The 17221-nt window shown below is 38.2% G+C and overlaps 2 protein-coding genes and 1 non-coding gene across 4 annotated transcripts; 1 reads left to right on the top strand and 2 right to left on the bottom strand.

Annotated features, from left to right (window-relative positions):
• The first annotated feature begins 1985 nt into the window (after positions 1–1985).
• LOC147930014 (uncharacterized) lies at positions 1986–3599 on the top strand. The gene has a single exon (XM_087480826.1). The coding sequence runs from the start codon at positions 1986–1988 to the stop codon at positions 3597–3599; it is 1614 nt and encodes a 537-aa protein (XP_087336952.1).
• Positions 3600–8292: 4693 nt separating this feature from the next.
• LOC104737603 (tRNA (34-2'-O)-methyltransferase regulator RTT10) lies at positions 8293–14922 on the bottom strand. 2 transcript variants are annotated; one of them, XM_087481904.1, is made up of 21 exons: positions 14717–14878; positions 14343–14629; positions 14141–14258; positions 13964–14046; positions 13707–13867; positions 13526–13619; positions 13112–13194; positions 12812–13021; positions 12403–12583; positions 12224–12310; positions 11940–12099; positions 11630–11821; positions 11291–11500; positions 11130–11222; positions 10834–11051; positions 10222–10740; positions 10059–10139; positions 9895–9980; positions 9092–9721; positions 8822–8975; positions 8293–8730 (listed from the first exon to the last, which is right to left on the bottom strand). In XM_087481904.1, exons 9-21 carry the CDS (start codon positions 12420–12422, stop codon positions 8670–8672), a joined length of 2511 nt encoding a protein of 836 aa, XP_087338030.1. In that variant the 5' UTR covers positions 12423–12583; positions 12812–13021; positions 13112–13194; positions 13526–13619; positions 13707–13867; positions 13964–14046; positions 14141–14258; positions 14343–14629; positions 14717–14878; the 3' UTR covers positions 8293–8669. The 2 variants fall into 2 exon arrangements, with proteins under 2 accessions (XP_087338030.1, XP_010456119.1); XM_010457817.2 differs by having other exon boundaries at positions 12224–12583; positions 14717–14922.
• A 190-nt stretch (positions 14923–15112) lies between these two features.
• TRNAF-GAA (transfer RNA phenylalanine (anticodon GAA)) lies at positions 15113–15185 on the bottom strand. Its single transcript has one exon. It is a non-coding gene; the product is annotated as a tRNA-Phe (tRNA).
• Positions 15186–17221: the final 2036 nt, after the last annotated feature.

Here is a 17221-nt window from a genome sequence, read left to right as displayed (position 1 = left end):
CAAAATAAACAACTGTCACATTTTTGACAATTTATTTTTTTTAGCAAAAAAAAAAAAAAAAAAAAACCATTTTAGCATTGAATAGGCTCAGACGCCACATGTTGCAAATGGTCCACAATTCTCTTTTGTCAACATGTGATTAATCCACCTCTTTTTTTTTTTTCAACAAGACCATTGGAGCCATTCAACTGCTGAAAAAAATATTCAACAGCACTATTGTAAATGGTCTGAGTATCCATTAATGAGACAACTTACAATTACACAATTAAGATGACGCCAAAAAATATATAGTTTACCCAAAAATTATATGAAATCATTTTCCCAACTTTCAAGTTATATAAAACAACATTTTAAATTTAAAAATCTTTTTAAAAACTTTTGAATCTGATCAAAAAATAATGAATAGTTTAATACGGTGTTTGCGATTAGTGTATAATAACCCATAAATTATGCATTAATAGAATTTCATTAATTTCTAATATTGTTACTTTGGTCAAGAAAAAAATCAATTTTAAAAAAGAACCAAATATGTATTTTTTTTTTTGTATGTTATAATTTTTTTTTGTGCAAAGTATGTTATAGTTTTATTATGACACTTTAATTTGTAACCAAATTTTTTCACACCTCTCAGAAATATAATAAGAGTTTATTAGTTAGGATGTTTAATTTGAAATACAAGATCTTTCCTTAAACCCAAATTAAATCATAATTTAATAATTTATACTATATAAAGAAATAATTACTGATTTTAGATTTAATCAATGAAACTTGAATCTAAAGATATTAATATGACTTTTTTAACTGTGACTGACTTGTCATATTCGGCACATGTATAAATAATGACTGACTTGTCATATTCGGCACATGTATAAATAATAACACTATTAAATGTTTGTCATCGAGCGGATCTCTGAATTAATTAGTGAATTAATGTAGCAAAACAAGTAGCCGCTGGTTTTGGGAGTTCTACTACTAGACTGATTCGGCTCGACTCGGCTCCTTAAAACGGCTGATTCGTGTGTGTAGCTACTCATATTCTCTCTAGTGGGGTTGGTAATGCAACTCTAGCCATTTTTATTTAATTAGGAGAAGGTTGTTTTTGCTCAAGGCATGATAAGCGACATAATGTTAATTAGTTTTACTTAATCGTCATTTAAAGAGAGGTCCACGCCTAAAGTTTATACATAATAAAATCGACCTGGAACAGTAATGATTAATGAATATACCCGTCTTGTCAATACCATTTGTGCCATCAGGTTGCTTCTAGCGGAAGCGGAGTTGGTGATGTGGTATATTGGCAAAATTTGTGGTTTGCGAGCAAAGTTTTATTTTGGAAATTGAGTTGTTGTAAGCAAGAAAGCGCTAACCGCTAAATGCTTAACAGACGGACGTAAAATTTTAACATCTAATCAAAATTTATATAATTTGAGGCTGATTAGACGTTTATAGTAAAACATTAGTTACATTATAAATATATCATAAATCGATAATACAAAAAAAAAAGAAGATTGTCAGACTAATATACTATGAAATCACAATAAAAGTTATAACAAAGTTATTTATTTAATTCATATCAGATATGAATGCTTATAACTATATTATCTACATGAAGATAAAATTTAGTCAGATGTTAAAAAATACACTGAAACAAAATCTATACAGTTTTAGACAAACGTCTTGATTGAATTGATTTACCAGTCAACTTTAAGTGCTAGTAAAATAATCGTTAAGTCAAAAATCGTAGAAGTCATGCGGGGAGATTACGATGAGATAAGGTTAGTAGTTGAAAGAATTGTATATTTTGTTGCATGCGAAACTCATGCACACGAAACAGATACACGTATTACAACGATACTATATGTTGATAACGTTACAAAAACTTTTCGCTTTGAACTTTTCGCTTTGACTTTTCTCTCTCAAACACGCGTTCCTATTCTTTTGCCTATCACCTTCGCCGATCTCAGCGTCGGTCCCCTCCGCCTATCATGGGCAAGCACAAACCTAAAAAGAAATCCCCCGGCAGCATCCCCACTGGATCTGCCTCCTCTGCTTCGTCCCCCGTGAGTCGCACCCTACCTGATTCGCCCAAATCAGTTGGGGAAGTCTCCATCTGCTCCCCCGCAAATGTGTTGCCTGACTCTGTTACAAAATCAGCCAACAACCAGATTACCGATTCCTGTCTACAAATCCCTATCCCGGAGATCCCTGTACCAGCAATTGAAAACCCTAGATCCCCAAATCCTAGGGCTACAGTGACAATGACTGTCAATCCGTCACATGTTGATAAAATTGTCGACACCAGGCCTGGCGAGAAATCCCCAAGACCGACAACAGCTACAAATAAGCCAACAGTTCCTCATCCTCGTGAGGATCTTATGTCAGAAGTTCAGCCCTGGAAAGCTTTGCTCAAGGACTGTTCAAACCAGCTACATCGAAAGGGTTCTCCGTTCACCCTTGAATCAGGAGAGGCTTGTGTCACCATCCCCAACTCCGTTATTGAGAAAAATAAAAAAGCTTGGGATAGTTTCATTATCGGTCAATTCTACGAAGATCCACCAGCCAGAGGAGCAGTCCACGCCATTGTTAATGGTATATGGAGTCGGCAGCGTAAGGACATTACCGTCTCCAAAATGGAAGGTAACTCTTTTCTCTTCAAAGTACCCTGTCCAAATGCGAGGAGGAGAATCCTTATCCAATGCCTTTGGCAAATTGATGGCCAAACGATGTTTGTGGCTAAGTGGTCCCCGGATGTTATCCCCACGAAACCAGAGTTAACAATGGTCCCGGTATGGCTCGACTTCCATGGAGTCCCACTGGAATTTTTCAATCGTGAAGGTTTGGAACATATAGCTGGTCTAGTCGGGCACCCTGTTTGTCTACACCCTCAAACGGAGAAGCTCCAGAATATTGAAGTTGCTAAGGTCTACACGGTTATTGATCCTCGTAAACCATTACCAGAGGTAGTGAATGCTAGATTTGAGTCAGGGCAAATCAAAAGAATTCGTGTCTCTAGCCCTTGGCTCCCCTCGCTTTGTAGTCACTGCAAGAGAGTAGGTCACACTATCTCTCGCTGTCCTAATGCCCCGCCTACTTGTACTCAGTGTGGATCGGTGAAGCATACCACCACAATCTGTCCTCGAGCTAAGAAGGATAAGGCAAGTGGTAAAGCTCCCATCCCAAGTCAACTCCCAATCGTTGAAGTGAATTACACAGCAAACCCCCCAGCTCCTCACGGATTGACCCCACCAAACATCCCTCAGGCAAAACAGGTATCCTCTCTTGCTGCCTCTGTTCCCCCGGTGCGTTCAGTTGGTGAACCGAGCAACAAAATCCCGCTCATCAGGAAGACATCTATAGCAACCGGTAAGAAGTTCCATGACGATACGCTTTGTATTGACCTCTCGACAAATATGTTCTCTCGGCTTCCTCTAAGTGTAGATGGAGGTGATGCTCATGAGGCCTCAGGTGATGATGATAACTTCTCGGGTGATGATGATAACCCTGAAGCAGATTCAGATAGATTTCTCAAGGTTATATCCAAGAGATTGCTGAAGAAAAAAGAAAATAGATTAAGGGGTGGAGGCCCCGTATCCCTCTAACTTCATATCCCCTTATGGATATTTTTTGTCGTAATGTAAGAGGTTTTAATGACCCAATAAAGCGTAGAAGCTTCCGGAAATGGCTAAAAGTACATAAGCCTCTTTTTGGTGGAATTGTAGAAACTCGAGTGAGCCTGGAGAAGGCTCCAAATTTTGTCGCGAGTGTGGTTCCAGGTTGGCACTACACGGATAATTATGATTGTTCAAACCTTGGCAGGATATGGGTTATATGGCACCCTTCGGTTAAGGTCACCATTTTGTTAAAGTCTCTTCAGATGATAGTATGCTTAGTACAGCTTCCTTTTGTTTCTTCGGAGTTGGTGGTGTCGATTGTGTATGCATCCTCCTCGAGCCGTGCAGAACGCAAGATCCTTTGGGGTGAAATTCGGGACCTCGCTTCCTCTTCAGTAGTCCTGAATAAGCCTTGGATAGTGCTTGGCGATTTCAACCAAGTTCTCTTTCCCCATGAACACTCTATCCCGTCCAGTATCTGTCAAACAGGTGGAATGAGAGACCTTCGGGACTGCCTAACAACCTCTCACCTTTCAGACCTTCCCTTCCACGGGAACACATTCACTTGGACCAACAAGCATGAAGTTGGGTTGATTGCTGAGAAGCTAGACCGTATCCTTGTCAATGACTCCTGGTTAACCTCATTTTCAAACTCTTTGGGAGTCTTTGGTGAGCCAGGTTTCTCGGATCACAGCCCATGCTGCCTCTTCTTGGATTCAGGTAATCAAAAGAGGAAAACGTCTTTCAGGTTCCTCACCATCCTCAATCATCACCCAGATTTTGCCCCCCTGATCAAACTATGGTGGCAAGCATTATCCTTCGATTGCTCTAAGATGCTGAGCCTCTCAAAGAAGTTGTAGGAATTAAAGGGTGTTATTCGCACCTTTGCCAGAGATAACTTCTCAGGAATTGAGAAACGTACGAATGAAGCCTATGAGGACCTGTTAGCATGTCAGCAAGCCTTGCTCAGTTCACCTTCAGATGAGGCAATGAATAAGGAACTTCAAGCAAACCAGAAATGGTGCACCCTAGCCAAAGCTGAAGAAAGATACTTAAGGCAAAAGTCTAGGATTTGCTGGTTAAGGGATGGTGACAACAATTCGAGATTCTTTCACCGAGTGATTTTGTCTCGTCAAGCTCTCAATCAGATTTTAGCTCTAGTGGACAATAACGACCAGTTGGAGGATACTAGGCTGGGCATCCAACAAGTTGCAGTCCAGTATTTTAAAGACTTCCTGGGGACACCATCTCTCGCCACTCCGCCTACAGCAGAGGCCCTAGCCTCCTTCCTCCCACGGCGTTGTTCTGCTACTGCGATCCAGGATCTTTCGAAGCCCTTCTCCCCTGAGGAAATTAAAGCCGCAGTCTTCTCTTTGCCTCATAATAAGGCCCCAGGACCAGATGGGTACTGTGTCGAATTTTTTACTGCTCACTGGGACATTGTAGGTTTGGATTTGATTGAAGCAGTGACTGAGTTCCTCACCTCGGGACAAATGCTAAAGCAATGGAATTCGACTCTCCTCACTCTCATTCCAAAGACAACAAATGCTATTAGGATGAGCGAGTTTCGTCCCATCGCATGTTGTAATACCATTTACAAGGTGATTTCCAAACTCTTAGCAGACCGACTCAAAGCTATTATTCCAGATCTTGTAGCCAATACACAATCAGCTTTCATTCCGGGTCGTTTGTTGGTAGAGAATGTCCTGCTAGCAACAGAGTTGATACAAGGATATAACCATAAAAACATCTCGCCAAGAGGACTACTAAAAGTTAACCTCAAAAAAGCTTTTGACTCAGTGCATTGGTCCTTCATTACTAACGTCCTGCAGGCCCTGGATTTCCCTTCTCACTTTGTCAGGCTAATCACACAATGCATCACAACACCGATGTTCTCTGTCTCTATCAATGGCGAATCTTGTGGTTACTTTAAAGGAGCGAAAGATCTAAGACAAGGAGATTCCCTCTCTCCTTACCTCTTCACCCTAGCTATGGAGGTGTTCTCTCAAATGCTAAACAGCGGCTATAATTCCAACCTTATTGGTCATCACCCCTTAGCCTCCGTTCCCCAGGTAACTCATCTAGCCTTCGCGGATGACATCATGATCTTCTTTGATGGTGACAAGAATTCTTTGTGCAACATTACAACTGTGCTTCAAGATTTCTCAAACCTATCTGGTCTTTCGATGAACAAGGATAAGACAGAGTTATATCTCGGAGGAGTGAACCAATCTGAAACCGTTGGCTTATCTGAGGTTGGCTTCAAGTTAGGTTCATTACCTTTTCGATACCTGGGCCTTCCCCTTATGCACAAGAAGCTCCAAATAGCTGAGTACAGACCATTATTAGACAAAGTCACAAACCGATTCACTACCTGGTCAGCTCGTGCGTTGTCTTATGCGGGTAGACTGGAACTAATCAAATCAGTCATCTTTAGAACAGTCACTTTCTGGGCTTCGGCTTTCATATTACCAAAAGGGTGCATCAAGCAAATCGAAAGTTTGTGTTCTAGGTTTCTCTGGACAGGTGACATAAATAAGAAACCTCTCGCAAAGGTGGCCTGGACTCAACTCTGCTTACCAAAAGAGGAAGGTGGCCTTGGACTTCGATGCTTCTCTACCTGGAACCGAACCCTTTGCCTCAAGCTAATATGGAGATTGTTTACAGGGCATTCCCTCTGGGCTAAATGGTTGCGGAATAACAAAATAAAAGATAGCAATTTCTGGTTGGTAGATGCGAAAAAGGCTGCCTCGTGGACTTGGAAAGCACTGCTTAATCTCCGTACGGTTGCCATCAGGTTTCTTCGCTGTGTTGTTGGTAATGGTAAGCAGGCTAGTTTCTGGTTTGATAGCTGGACACCATTTGGTCAACTTATTCACTTCCTGGGCCCATCCGGACCGGCTCAAACGGGTATACCTCTTGATGGTACTGTCTCGAAAGCTTGCTCCCCCTCTGGGTGGACCCTCCGACCGGCGCGGTCACCGCAGGCTGAGCAACTACAAATCCACCTCACAACGTTACAGTCCCCAGCGTTAGACACAGAACCAGACTCGTTCCTCTGGTCCATTGATGACGATGATCGGGACTTCTTCAGCTCAAAAGCAACATGGGATACCCTGAGACAAAGGTCTCCCCCTCTTCCTTGGACCAAGCAGGTCTGGTTCAAAGGAGCAACCCCAAGACTTGCTTTTCTCCACTGGTTAGCTCATCTCAACAGACTTCCAACGAGATCAAGACTGGTGAATTGGGGAATGCAGATTAACGAATCCTGTTGTCTTTGTGGAATCCATCAGGAAACTCGTGATCACCTTTTTCTCCATTGTGATTTCAGTGAAGATTTATGGCTAAACGCTTCAAGAAGGCTCGGACATCGACCCTTTGTCTTTCACACCTGGGACGCTCTCTCAGGTTGGCTTGATCACTCAAACACTTCATCTGCCCCAACTCTCAGGAGAATTGTAGCACAGGTAGTCATCTACACCATTTGGAGGGAACGTAATACCAGACTTCACTCCAATGTCACCACTCCACCGCATATTCTGTTCAAGACCATGGATAGAACCGTTAGAGACATCCTACTCGCAAGAAACAACCTGAAACCATTCAAAAACCTCCTGCGGGATTGGCTCAAATATGTGTAACTTTTCTCTTTCAAGTTCTTTCTAGATAGCTTTTGAGTTTCTTTTTTGGCAAGGCCTATCTGCTGTATCAATTTATTGTAGCTACTACAATCCTTTTCTTCAATGAAAATTCACCAATTTTTTTAAAAAAAAAAAAACGATACTATATGTTTTGGGACCAGTCTTGAAATTTCGTATTTTTAATTTGAGTCTTGAAATAGCTATCTACTGTGAACAACATTTGATAATTACAGGAAATGGTGTCTCCGATACGATAAATTCAAATAAACATTAATTAAGTACGTTGGAGTCCAGGAATTATTATACATATCCTCACTTCTCGTTTTATACTTATACAAGAATTAACAATTGTCTAATTAACTAGACTTAACTTTTTTTGGATAAAATCTAAGTTTATGTAGTCATTACAAGTGAACCCGACACATCAATTAAGAGCAATACTACCAGCCTACTACTATAGACTAGTACTATATGGTACGTCTGACCCATATAATAATGTACAGAACTACGAAAGCATCCGATACAGTCGACCGTTAGTAAAATACTAAAATTTAAAATAATATCAGCAATGATTTCCGTGAAGCAAAAAAAAGAAATGAGTAGTACCTAGTGGATATAATAAAAACGTACTATATCCTTAAAACAAAAAAAAAATTTCTCGGCCTCCTTAAACTATAATATAAAACACATCTTACCTCATCCAAACCTAAAGAATAGTTTGATTGATCAGTCTACAAAATTTGGTGGATATGTGAAAAACACATTGTTTGCTGTTCTTCTATTGATCTGTACAATTTTTCATTTTTTTAAACAGGTTTGGTCACCAAACACTCAATAGACGAAAAATCAAATCTCAAAAGTGTTTAATTATTACAATAAAATTGCATTGATTGATTAGAGAATTGAATAAGGTCATGTGAAACTGGTGATATTTGTTTTCAAAAAGGTCCCCACAAGGGCACAATCCCCCATATCCCACATCTTAAGCAATAATAAACTCAACATCAAAATTGGGCTCAGAGCATGATACATAACAGAAATGTGAAAGTGGTGATATTTGTTTTCAAAAAGGTCCCCGCAAGGGCACAACTCCCCATATCCCGAATCTTAAGCAATAATAATGTAAACTCAACATCAAAATTGGGCTCAGAACATGATACATACCAGAAATTTAATAGAGCACCGACAAAAATCGCAATTCTAATCAAAGTAAACCAAAACTTTAAAATCCGGTTTACTCTGATCACCAAGCAACTCAAAATTGGTTTTGTATAAACTACAGGTTTTTGAAATGCATCTTGTTATCTCCGAGCCTCACCTCACCTCATTCGCAGAGGAATTCTTTAAAAAGAAGAAGTTATGGCAGCCAAAAAAAAGAAAGGGAGTAACCTCAAAAATCGGGTTCTAAACCCAGCTGTTAACCGGAAAATTCAACCATTTGGATCCCACGTCCGGCAATAGCGATCTGGTATATCTTTCTGCAGATAGATTCAACATACAGATTTGGTGTGAGATGTCAAACAGATAAAAAAGATTATGGAAGTACTGTATGGGTGCATTATTACTTACTCATCAATGGCTTTAGCATCGAGCGCCTCTGGCTCAGGCACACTGACGACTATATGAGCGTGCTCGATCAGTTTACCATCTTTTTCAAGAAACCAGCAACGCACACGTTGATCAAGACCTGTCGAGAACACCCAGTTCGTGTCCATCCACACGCCTTCATCACATTAAAAACCAAGATTTCAGTCTTTCATTAGAGAAATGCTGAAAGATATATTAGTCTAGTAGAGGCTTATATCATTTGATCCAGAAGGAGTTTTCTAGGTACAGTACCTTTTATGGCAGAGCTATGAGCTGATGCAATACCTCCACGGTCTGTGAGTCTGATTCTGTAATTTGGGTTTTGGTTTTTATCTATGATTTCAGATTTGTTGGCTGGACTACCACTTTGGATGTTGAAGCTAAGACAATGAAGGGCTTGATCATCACCCCCGCTAATCACATTGAACAACATCATACCATCGCCATCACTTGAAGAACTGCTCGAGCGAGAAACATAAAGGCAGTTAACTCCAGATTGATGAGCGTTCTTCACGACATGTGAAGGCTTTATCTCGCTTATCTCAGGTGGAGAATCTCCTTCACCTTCGTTTTTACCATTTTCATGAGGAACGCCATTTGTGAATTCCAAAGACGTGGAATCTTCTTCTGCAGCTTCACCAACGGAGTTGCTGCTGTCTTGTGTTTTTTTGGATATGTTGCCTTTTAACAGTTTCCATTTCCTACCACCTTGACTTCCTCTTCCAGTTCGAGGTCGTAACTGACAATCAATGAATTTCTCAATATGGATGCTGGATACTTGCTTTACAAAAGCTTCTACACATTTAGTTACATCCCAAAAGGCTATGCATCCATCTGTGGCTCCACTGATGAGGAGATACACATCACTAGATGATGTATTACCTACCAGGTGAAGTTATAATAATTATTACGCTAGTGGGATATTTAAGAAGGCTATATCCCTTAATTTACGAAAAGACAAATTGGGTAAGGACAAAGGACTTTCATTTAGCATGAAAGGAAACGAATTGATAAGAAGTCAAATGATAGACAAGTATTAATATCAAAGGCCTAACCTTCATGTGGGGGATGCAGAGGCACAACAGCGTGTTGTAGTGACAGAACTGGCGATTTCAGTGGAACCAAAGATGCAACATCAAACCTGAAATCAGACGCAGAGTATATCAAAATGAAACACAAACTCAAGGTCAAATCAAACAAGTTAAACACTTCTGCTTACCATAATCTATGTGGCAAGACTAGGGCCCGTAAGGTAAGGGTGGCATCAGAGCAAGCCACAGCGACAAAACAGATAGTTAGCCTGAAATGACGAACATAAAACATTTCAACATTTGTTATCACTGATATGTTCAATCAAAGTAAGTTAAGGCTGTCATTCTAACCTGGAACCAACACATTTAACAAGAAATGCAGTGGCAGCCATGTATCTCCAGTCATCTTCGTAGCTTTCTCGCTCATGATACGTATGAGATCCTAACTTTGTGACGTTACCAGTAGTATCTTCTTCAACCTCTTCCAGTTTTGGAGATTTCCCAACCTTTCCACAAAGACGAGATTTGGTGGGCATGTCAGTAGCAAGCCATTGGAATGTCACTGAAGACACTTCCGATGAAGCTCTAATGTGTCCATTATCACTAATACAAGATTCTCCCATTTTATTTTGTCTACCATTCCTTAGGAGCCAAGAGGTTAGAACACGCTTGGCTCCAACAGAAATCAGTAAGCAAGGACTTTCACTATCATCCACTGCCGAGTCTTGTTCGCACACGTCTGGTAAGTTAGGTATGTCTGAAACAATCATGCGCACATTTGATACACAGCAAACTGATCTCACAGCTGAGCCTCCAACATGTTCTCCTAGTAGCTCTGATGTTGACCAATTTCCAAACTCAGATGCATACCTAAAATAAGCCCAAATACTTAGACATTTAGATAAAAATACAAATAAACCGCCACCAAATATCACTTAATTAACTTAAATAAAACTAGCCTACCTAGTCAATCTCACAGATCCACCTTCACAACCTGTCGCAATCCAACTAGACCGATCAGATATTTTATGTTCTCCGGAATCAAATCCGGTTTTTGTATCCGCAGAGATGAAGCATACAGAATGCAATTCTCTTCCATGAAATTGTGTATGCAAATTTAGAGGAAAGACTTTGGTCTTCTGTCCTCCAATCCAGTGTCTATGAATATGAATGACATCATCCTAAAAAATGAAACAGGTTGACATCAGTCAAAGACCAAACATTACTATACAACTTTAACCGAGAGACAAGGGATGCACCTTCACATATGCAAAACAGTTTTGCCGCTCAGGGACTTCCCCGAGATAAAAGGAATGGGGTCGGCGCCATCCACCACATGAGATTTGTGCAACCTATTGACAAAATATCATTACAGTTCGCATTAAGAAGGTGAATAAAAGGAATAAGGCAAGGGATGGACCTTTGCTTCAGCTGTTAAATTCCACAATATGAAATCTGTTGACGCAAATCCGGCTGCATAGTTAGTGTTTGAATGGTCTTTGGAAAATTGCACCCCTTGACAAACAGATTGAACTAAGTTCAACTCTTTCAATTGTTTCAGACCCATGAACTCTAAAGTCTGCCTCTCTCTGTCATATTCGAAATAGCATATGCAACCATCTGCTCCAGTCTAAACATGAGATTGCGAAAAAAAGAAAGATCAACAAAAGAAAATAATAGTGAGGATTGCATAATTTATTTTCCTTAATAAACCAACAAACTACCAACAGCAAAAGATTGGGTGTTAGATTAGTCATACCGAGCATATTTCAGCTTTGTTGGAAGTTATTCGAGCAACTGAAAGACTGGAAACAGTTGAAATCCCATGAGCACCTTTGAAATATATTAGTGAAGGTATCTTCAATTCTGAAGAAACAGAAACTCCGTTCAGCATGTCCTTTGACAAAGGAAAGAGTGTGATATTGCCACGTAAATCTCCACACAGTATCACCTACAAGCAACAAGGCTTAAGACACAGAAATCTTGGCTGCAATCCAGCGGCTGAAACTAGGGACTATAAAGAAAGTAATAGAACACAGACACATGACAATAACTGCAACGGATATTACCTCATCTTCTACTGATGCATCTACACACATAATTCGCTTTTCAAAGCAAGAGGAGAATTCAGCCAAGAGGGAGACATCATAAGTTCCAGCAGCAGATTCTAAAGGATCGGATAGTTTCCACAGCTTCAAAAGTCCTCTAGGATTGCAAGAAAAAACAAACCTGGAAGCCAGAGACTGAAAATTGTAATCTCAAAAATATTTCCGACCAAATGATTTCACACAATTGATGCATTGTCCAAGAAATTATTTAAATATATTATTGCTCAGGTCCAACATCTACTTACCTATAGCCTAATGATTTGCACCAGAAAGCCCCCAGAAGTTGTCTCTCTGGACTAGCCTTCCAACTTTGATTCATGCCCGCATGCGGGCTATCAATATCACCAATAACCCGAACAATTGTCATATTCCCTTTGCCATCTCCAAGAGCAACCCAATCATCTAATGCAGAAGACTCGCGTACCTCTCCGCTAGGCATGACATCCATGGTAATAATATGCCCCCCTTCAGGTATGCAAACTAATTCGGTCCACCTTACATTTCCAGATGATAATAACCTTGCGTGGTACAAGCAACCATGGTTTGTGGCCACATACATGGTATCTTCCTGCGTGAACTGCAAGCAACGTACATACTCACTCTTGCTGCAAGGGGAAAACAATCATTTTTACAATTATACACAACAAACCCCAGACACTTGTTTATATTTATAGTAAATCCAAATTAACAAAAGAAATTTAGTCTCTTATATCATTACTTTGTCTTTACTGCCATTCATGTTCAATATCACCAACTTATGTATTCATTTGGTACACTGTACCGAAAAAAAAGATTTCGTCGAAACTAAAATTTTGTGAAGGGACACGTACTACCTGTCCATGAGACCAGTATGCTCCGCTGAATTTGGGAGGCAGGCTGAAATATATTCCACTTTATCTGGTGAATTAAGCACTCCTACAGTATCTAACAACGTTTTAGACCCACATTTATGCAATTGATGTACTTTGATTGCAGAATCAAATCCAGCAGTAACAAGAAGGGATGAGTTTGGATCATACAGACATCTCCATATGCCTCTCCCACTGTATAGTGCACAAAAGCTTTTTATCAGTAATAACAAAAAAGCATGATGTGTATGATGTGATCAACAAAAACACCATGTCACCACTTACATATGTTCCTTTATCACTTCCAGCTGGGTACCATCCACGTCCCAGACACGGCATGTACAGTCCTCACCAGCAGTGACAATCAACTGAAACAGAAACACATCTATAAGTTTTGTTTTTTTTTTTGGACAGAAAAGCACATCTATAAGTTGAATTTTCAATGTGCACATCATTCTTATATGATCATAGGTAATAATAAATTTATACGTAATAAAACTTATGTTTAGAAATTAGAACAGTGGCAGTATTATCCCTATTGGTAAGAATCTGGCTGATAAGTTTTCTCACCTCAGAAGCGATGACATTCACATTTTTTTTTTTAATGACTATACAATCTTAGCATAATACTTAAATGAGCGCAGAATCTTTTTTCAAACAAAATTTATATAATAAATCAAAGACATTCGAAGTACATACAGAATCTGAGATGCAGCAGTCCCAAACCCGAACACTGTGACCAAACAGCACAGGGCCAACGACCTCCTGCGAATCAATTTCCCATATCCTAGCACTATAAAAGAAAAAAATTATGCCATTAGATAAAAGAATCAGAGAAAGGTAAGGTATTAAATGCTTAACACACAAAATAACTGTTCACCTACGATCATCAGAGACGGAGACTAGTTTCGATCCATCCAAAGACCAGACAATGCGAAATATTGAACCCTCATGTCCAATAAGTCTAAGCATATGGGAAGCACAACAATTCCCATGGTCGACATTGTCACCATCAAGGCCAACGACCTTCCAAACAAGGATCTGCCAACAACCAGTCGATTCCAGTTACTAAAGCAATATTAGGAACCAAAATGGTAACAAGACTAAACAAAGTACCATTAAGAAAAGTTAGCCTACCTCATTGAAAATAGTGCCAGAAGCGATGCGGAGAGTAGAAATACTGTTTCCCCATAGACGCATAGTATACAGTAGACACCTTTCTGCAACCAAACAAATTACCAATAGCTTGATAAATCAAAAGCTCTAACTTAAGAGTCTTCAAAACCCTTTAAACCCCAGTACAGCAAAACCAACCTGGTGATTGAATTTCAAAAGCCATGAGCGATTCTTTAATATTCCAAATGCAGAGAGAATTATCACTACACCCAATAGCTAAAAGCTTGTCTTCTTCTTCCAACGAACCAGTAGAGTCCTATCACAATCACAAACCTAACCCATGAGGTCTAATGAACATTATAAAACAAAGCAGAGACAACACAGAAACGGAGATATGAACCTGTAAAAAACAAACGTCGAAGACCCAATTGCTAAGCCTCGGCAAAGATTCAAATATTTCCAAATTCACGGAGATTTCACCACTGCTCGAGGCTAATTCAACAATCAGTGAAAAGATCTTCACTTTCTTCTCTCCGAATATAACAAGTTTATACGTGTATCGCTCAGCCGAACGAACAAAGCTAGCGCTACAAACAGTTCCATGGACGCGAACCCCCTCAAACACTTGAAACGAGCGAATCAACTCACCGGAACTCAAATCGTAAAGCAGAATGTTCGAACCGGATCCTAATTGAAAATTGAAACTCCAATTACATCCGAAACTCCAAAAATTTAATAGTTAATGAGAAACAAAAATTTCTCGGGAGAGCTCACCGGCGAGAAGATAAGGAATTGAAGAAACATGTTGAGGGAGATTGAAAAAAGCTAGCGAAGAGACTTCTCCGAGATATGGGCCGGCGTGAGGATTCCACTTGCGGCGGCTGTTATCTTCCGCCATGGCTTTTGTTAACAACAGTGCGGCTCCGACTCCGACTTGAGAAGAAGTTCAAAGTTTAGAGGCAACACAAAACTTTTGCAATAGTCGTCAAACTTCGCACGTGAGTCTACGAGATTCGAACATTTGGGCTTAAAATATGTAAGGCCCATTGGGTTTTTAAAATTAGAAGAAAAATATAAAATATGCGCTGAGTGAACGAGTTTCAAACATTTAGGCTTATAATATGTTAAGCCCATTAAGTTTTTTAAAATTAGAAGGGAAAAAATAAAATATGCGGTGAGCGTGGATCGAACACGCGACCTTCAGATCTTCAGTCTGACGCTCTCCCAACTGAGCTATCCCCGCATTAACGACTTAATATTCGAAACGTATCATTATATATTAAAAGTGTTAATTTGTTTGTTTTATTTGAATAAAAAAGCGAGATTACATTAACTTATATATTTATTATTTTTGTGCTAAGCGAGATTACATAATATTGACCGACTGTCTTATCTATATATACACATTTTTGAAGTACATTTTAGGCTATACTCTTCTATTTATGATTATTTACAAATTTAATCTTTAGAAAATTGCAAAGAAAAACAATAACTAAAAATATGGTAAATCAAAATCTTTTATACGATACTACAATTTAAAATTAGCATTAAAGATAATTGATTAAATGATTTATAATTGTTAGAAAGTGTCCTAAATACAATTTAAAACTAGCATTAAAGACAAAAAAGCACCATTCTTTGAGTTGAAAATACTTTGGTTTCAATATTATTTTTTAACTAATCTTATAAACTAAACTTCCTCAGCTCCTTTTCCTTTGGTCTCTTTAGTGATATCAAAGTCAACACCGAATACACAAACCTAAAGAGGCATTAAAAAAACAGTAAAGACATAATCACAAAGCTATATTTTTTTTATAAAGGGGTCTCACACCTTAGCCTTCTCAATTCACTTGATGCTACCAACATCATCACATTTCAACACAATGCCACATGCTACCCAAGAATCCAAGAATTCCCCTCTCATAAGTTTGGTAACCATAATATTTTTGACATCAAACTTAGCAGGAATATTTGGGCAGACTTTAATACAAGTCTGAGAAACAAATAAATCTATCAAGAAAGGAAATAAGTATTACTGACCTCTATCAAGAAAGGAAATAAGTATTACTGACCTCAGCAATTAATGAATAGAGTATTTCTTGCTCAATGAGCTTGGTTACAAGATCGATTCTAAACCTTAAAATGATTGAGTGCTTGTTGTGCACATCTAGTGCTTGTCATACTTGAATAGCCTCTCAATTTTTATATACTCAAAATAATCAATTTCTATTGAGTTATCGCCGCATTAATGAATTAATGTTCGAAACGTATTATTATATATTAAAAGTATTACTTTGTTTGTTTTATTTGAATAAAAAACGTGAGATTACATTATCTTTTTTTTTGTGCTAAGCGAGATTACATAATGTTGACTGATTGTCTTATCTATATATACATTTTTGAAATACATTTTGGATTCTACCCTTATACTTATAATTATTCACAAATTTAATCCTTAGAAAATTGCAAAGAAAAACAATAACTAAAAATATGGCAAATCAAAATCTATTATACAATACCACAATTTAAACCTACCATTGAAGATAATTGATTAAATGATTTATAATTGTTAGAAAGTGTCCTAAATATAAGGTAAGTTAATATCTTAGATTTTCCAAAAACAGAAAATGTATTGATACTCTAATCAAAAATGATCTTAATAAAAGCATAATCACTTATTCACCTATCTATATATACATTTTTGAAGTACATTTGGATTCTACTCTTTTAGTCATACCAAATTACAAAGTTAATCCCTAAAATTTCATAAAATAACAATAACTAGAATATGTAAATTCGACAATCCATTAAAATCGAATAATATTTCTAATACCTCAAATATAGAATTAATCGTTTAATGTTATCATAATAGTTATGTTAATCCAATATTCATTTCCGATTCCTATGGCACAAAAATCAAGATATAAAACTAAATGGAAAGTAAATTTAACAATATGATTTTTTTATCAAATTAAGCTTTTTAATGACTATATAAAAAATGGAAACTAAAAACTATCGTATCGAAATCAAATCTACAAATATCACAAATAAAATTGACATATAAAACTAATAAATCGTATATTCCATAAATATACCTTAAATCTTTCACGATTTTTTGCTTGCTCACTAATTTATCTTTAATTCCATATCAGATTTAATTCATTTTAAAAGCACTATAAATAATCTCCACTAGCTAAACGGGAATGCACCAAACATACTTACTACTAGCAAAGAAACCTTACATTAATCTATGAAAACAGTTTTATGTTTTCTTTATTT

The sequence above is a fragment of the Camelina sativa genome, chromosome 13 (genome assembly GCF_030686135.1).
Source record: "Camelina sativa cultivar CO46 ecotype springtype chromosome 13, ASM3068613v1".
Classification (NCBI taxonomy): Eukaryota; Viridiplantae; Streptophyta; class Magnoliopsida; order Brassicales; family Brassicaceae; genus Camelina; species Camelina sativa.
This window is presented reverse-complemented; position numbering and strand designations above follow the sequence as displayed.

What these genes read in the sequence shown, in the direction of transcription:
- LOC147930014 (XM_087480826.1), top strand. Translation starts at nt 1,986, where the DNA reads ATGGGCAAGCACAAACCTAAAAAGAAATCCCCCGGCAGCATCCCCACT.
- LOC104737603 (XM_010457817.2), bottom strand. Translation starts at nt 14,840, where the DNA reads ATGGCGGAAGATAACAGCCGCCGCAAGTGGAATCCTCACGCCGGCCCA. An exon ending in TCGACGTTTGTTTTTTACAG is followed by an intron (nt 14,259 to 14,342) that starts GTTCATATCTCC and finishes TGATTGTGATAG; the next exon opens with GACTCTACTGGTTCGTTGGA. An exon ending in ATTTAACAGCTGAAGCAAAG is followed by an intron (nt 11,223 to 11,290) that starts GTCCATCCCTTG and finishes TTTTGTCAATAG; the next exon opens with GTTGCACAAATCTCATGTGG.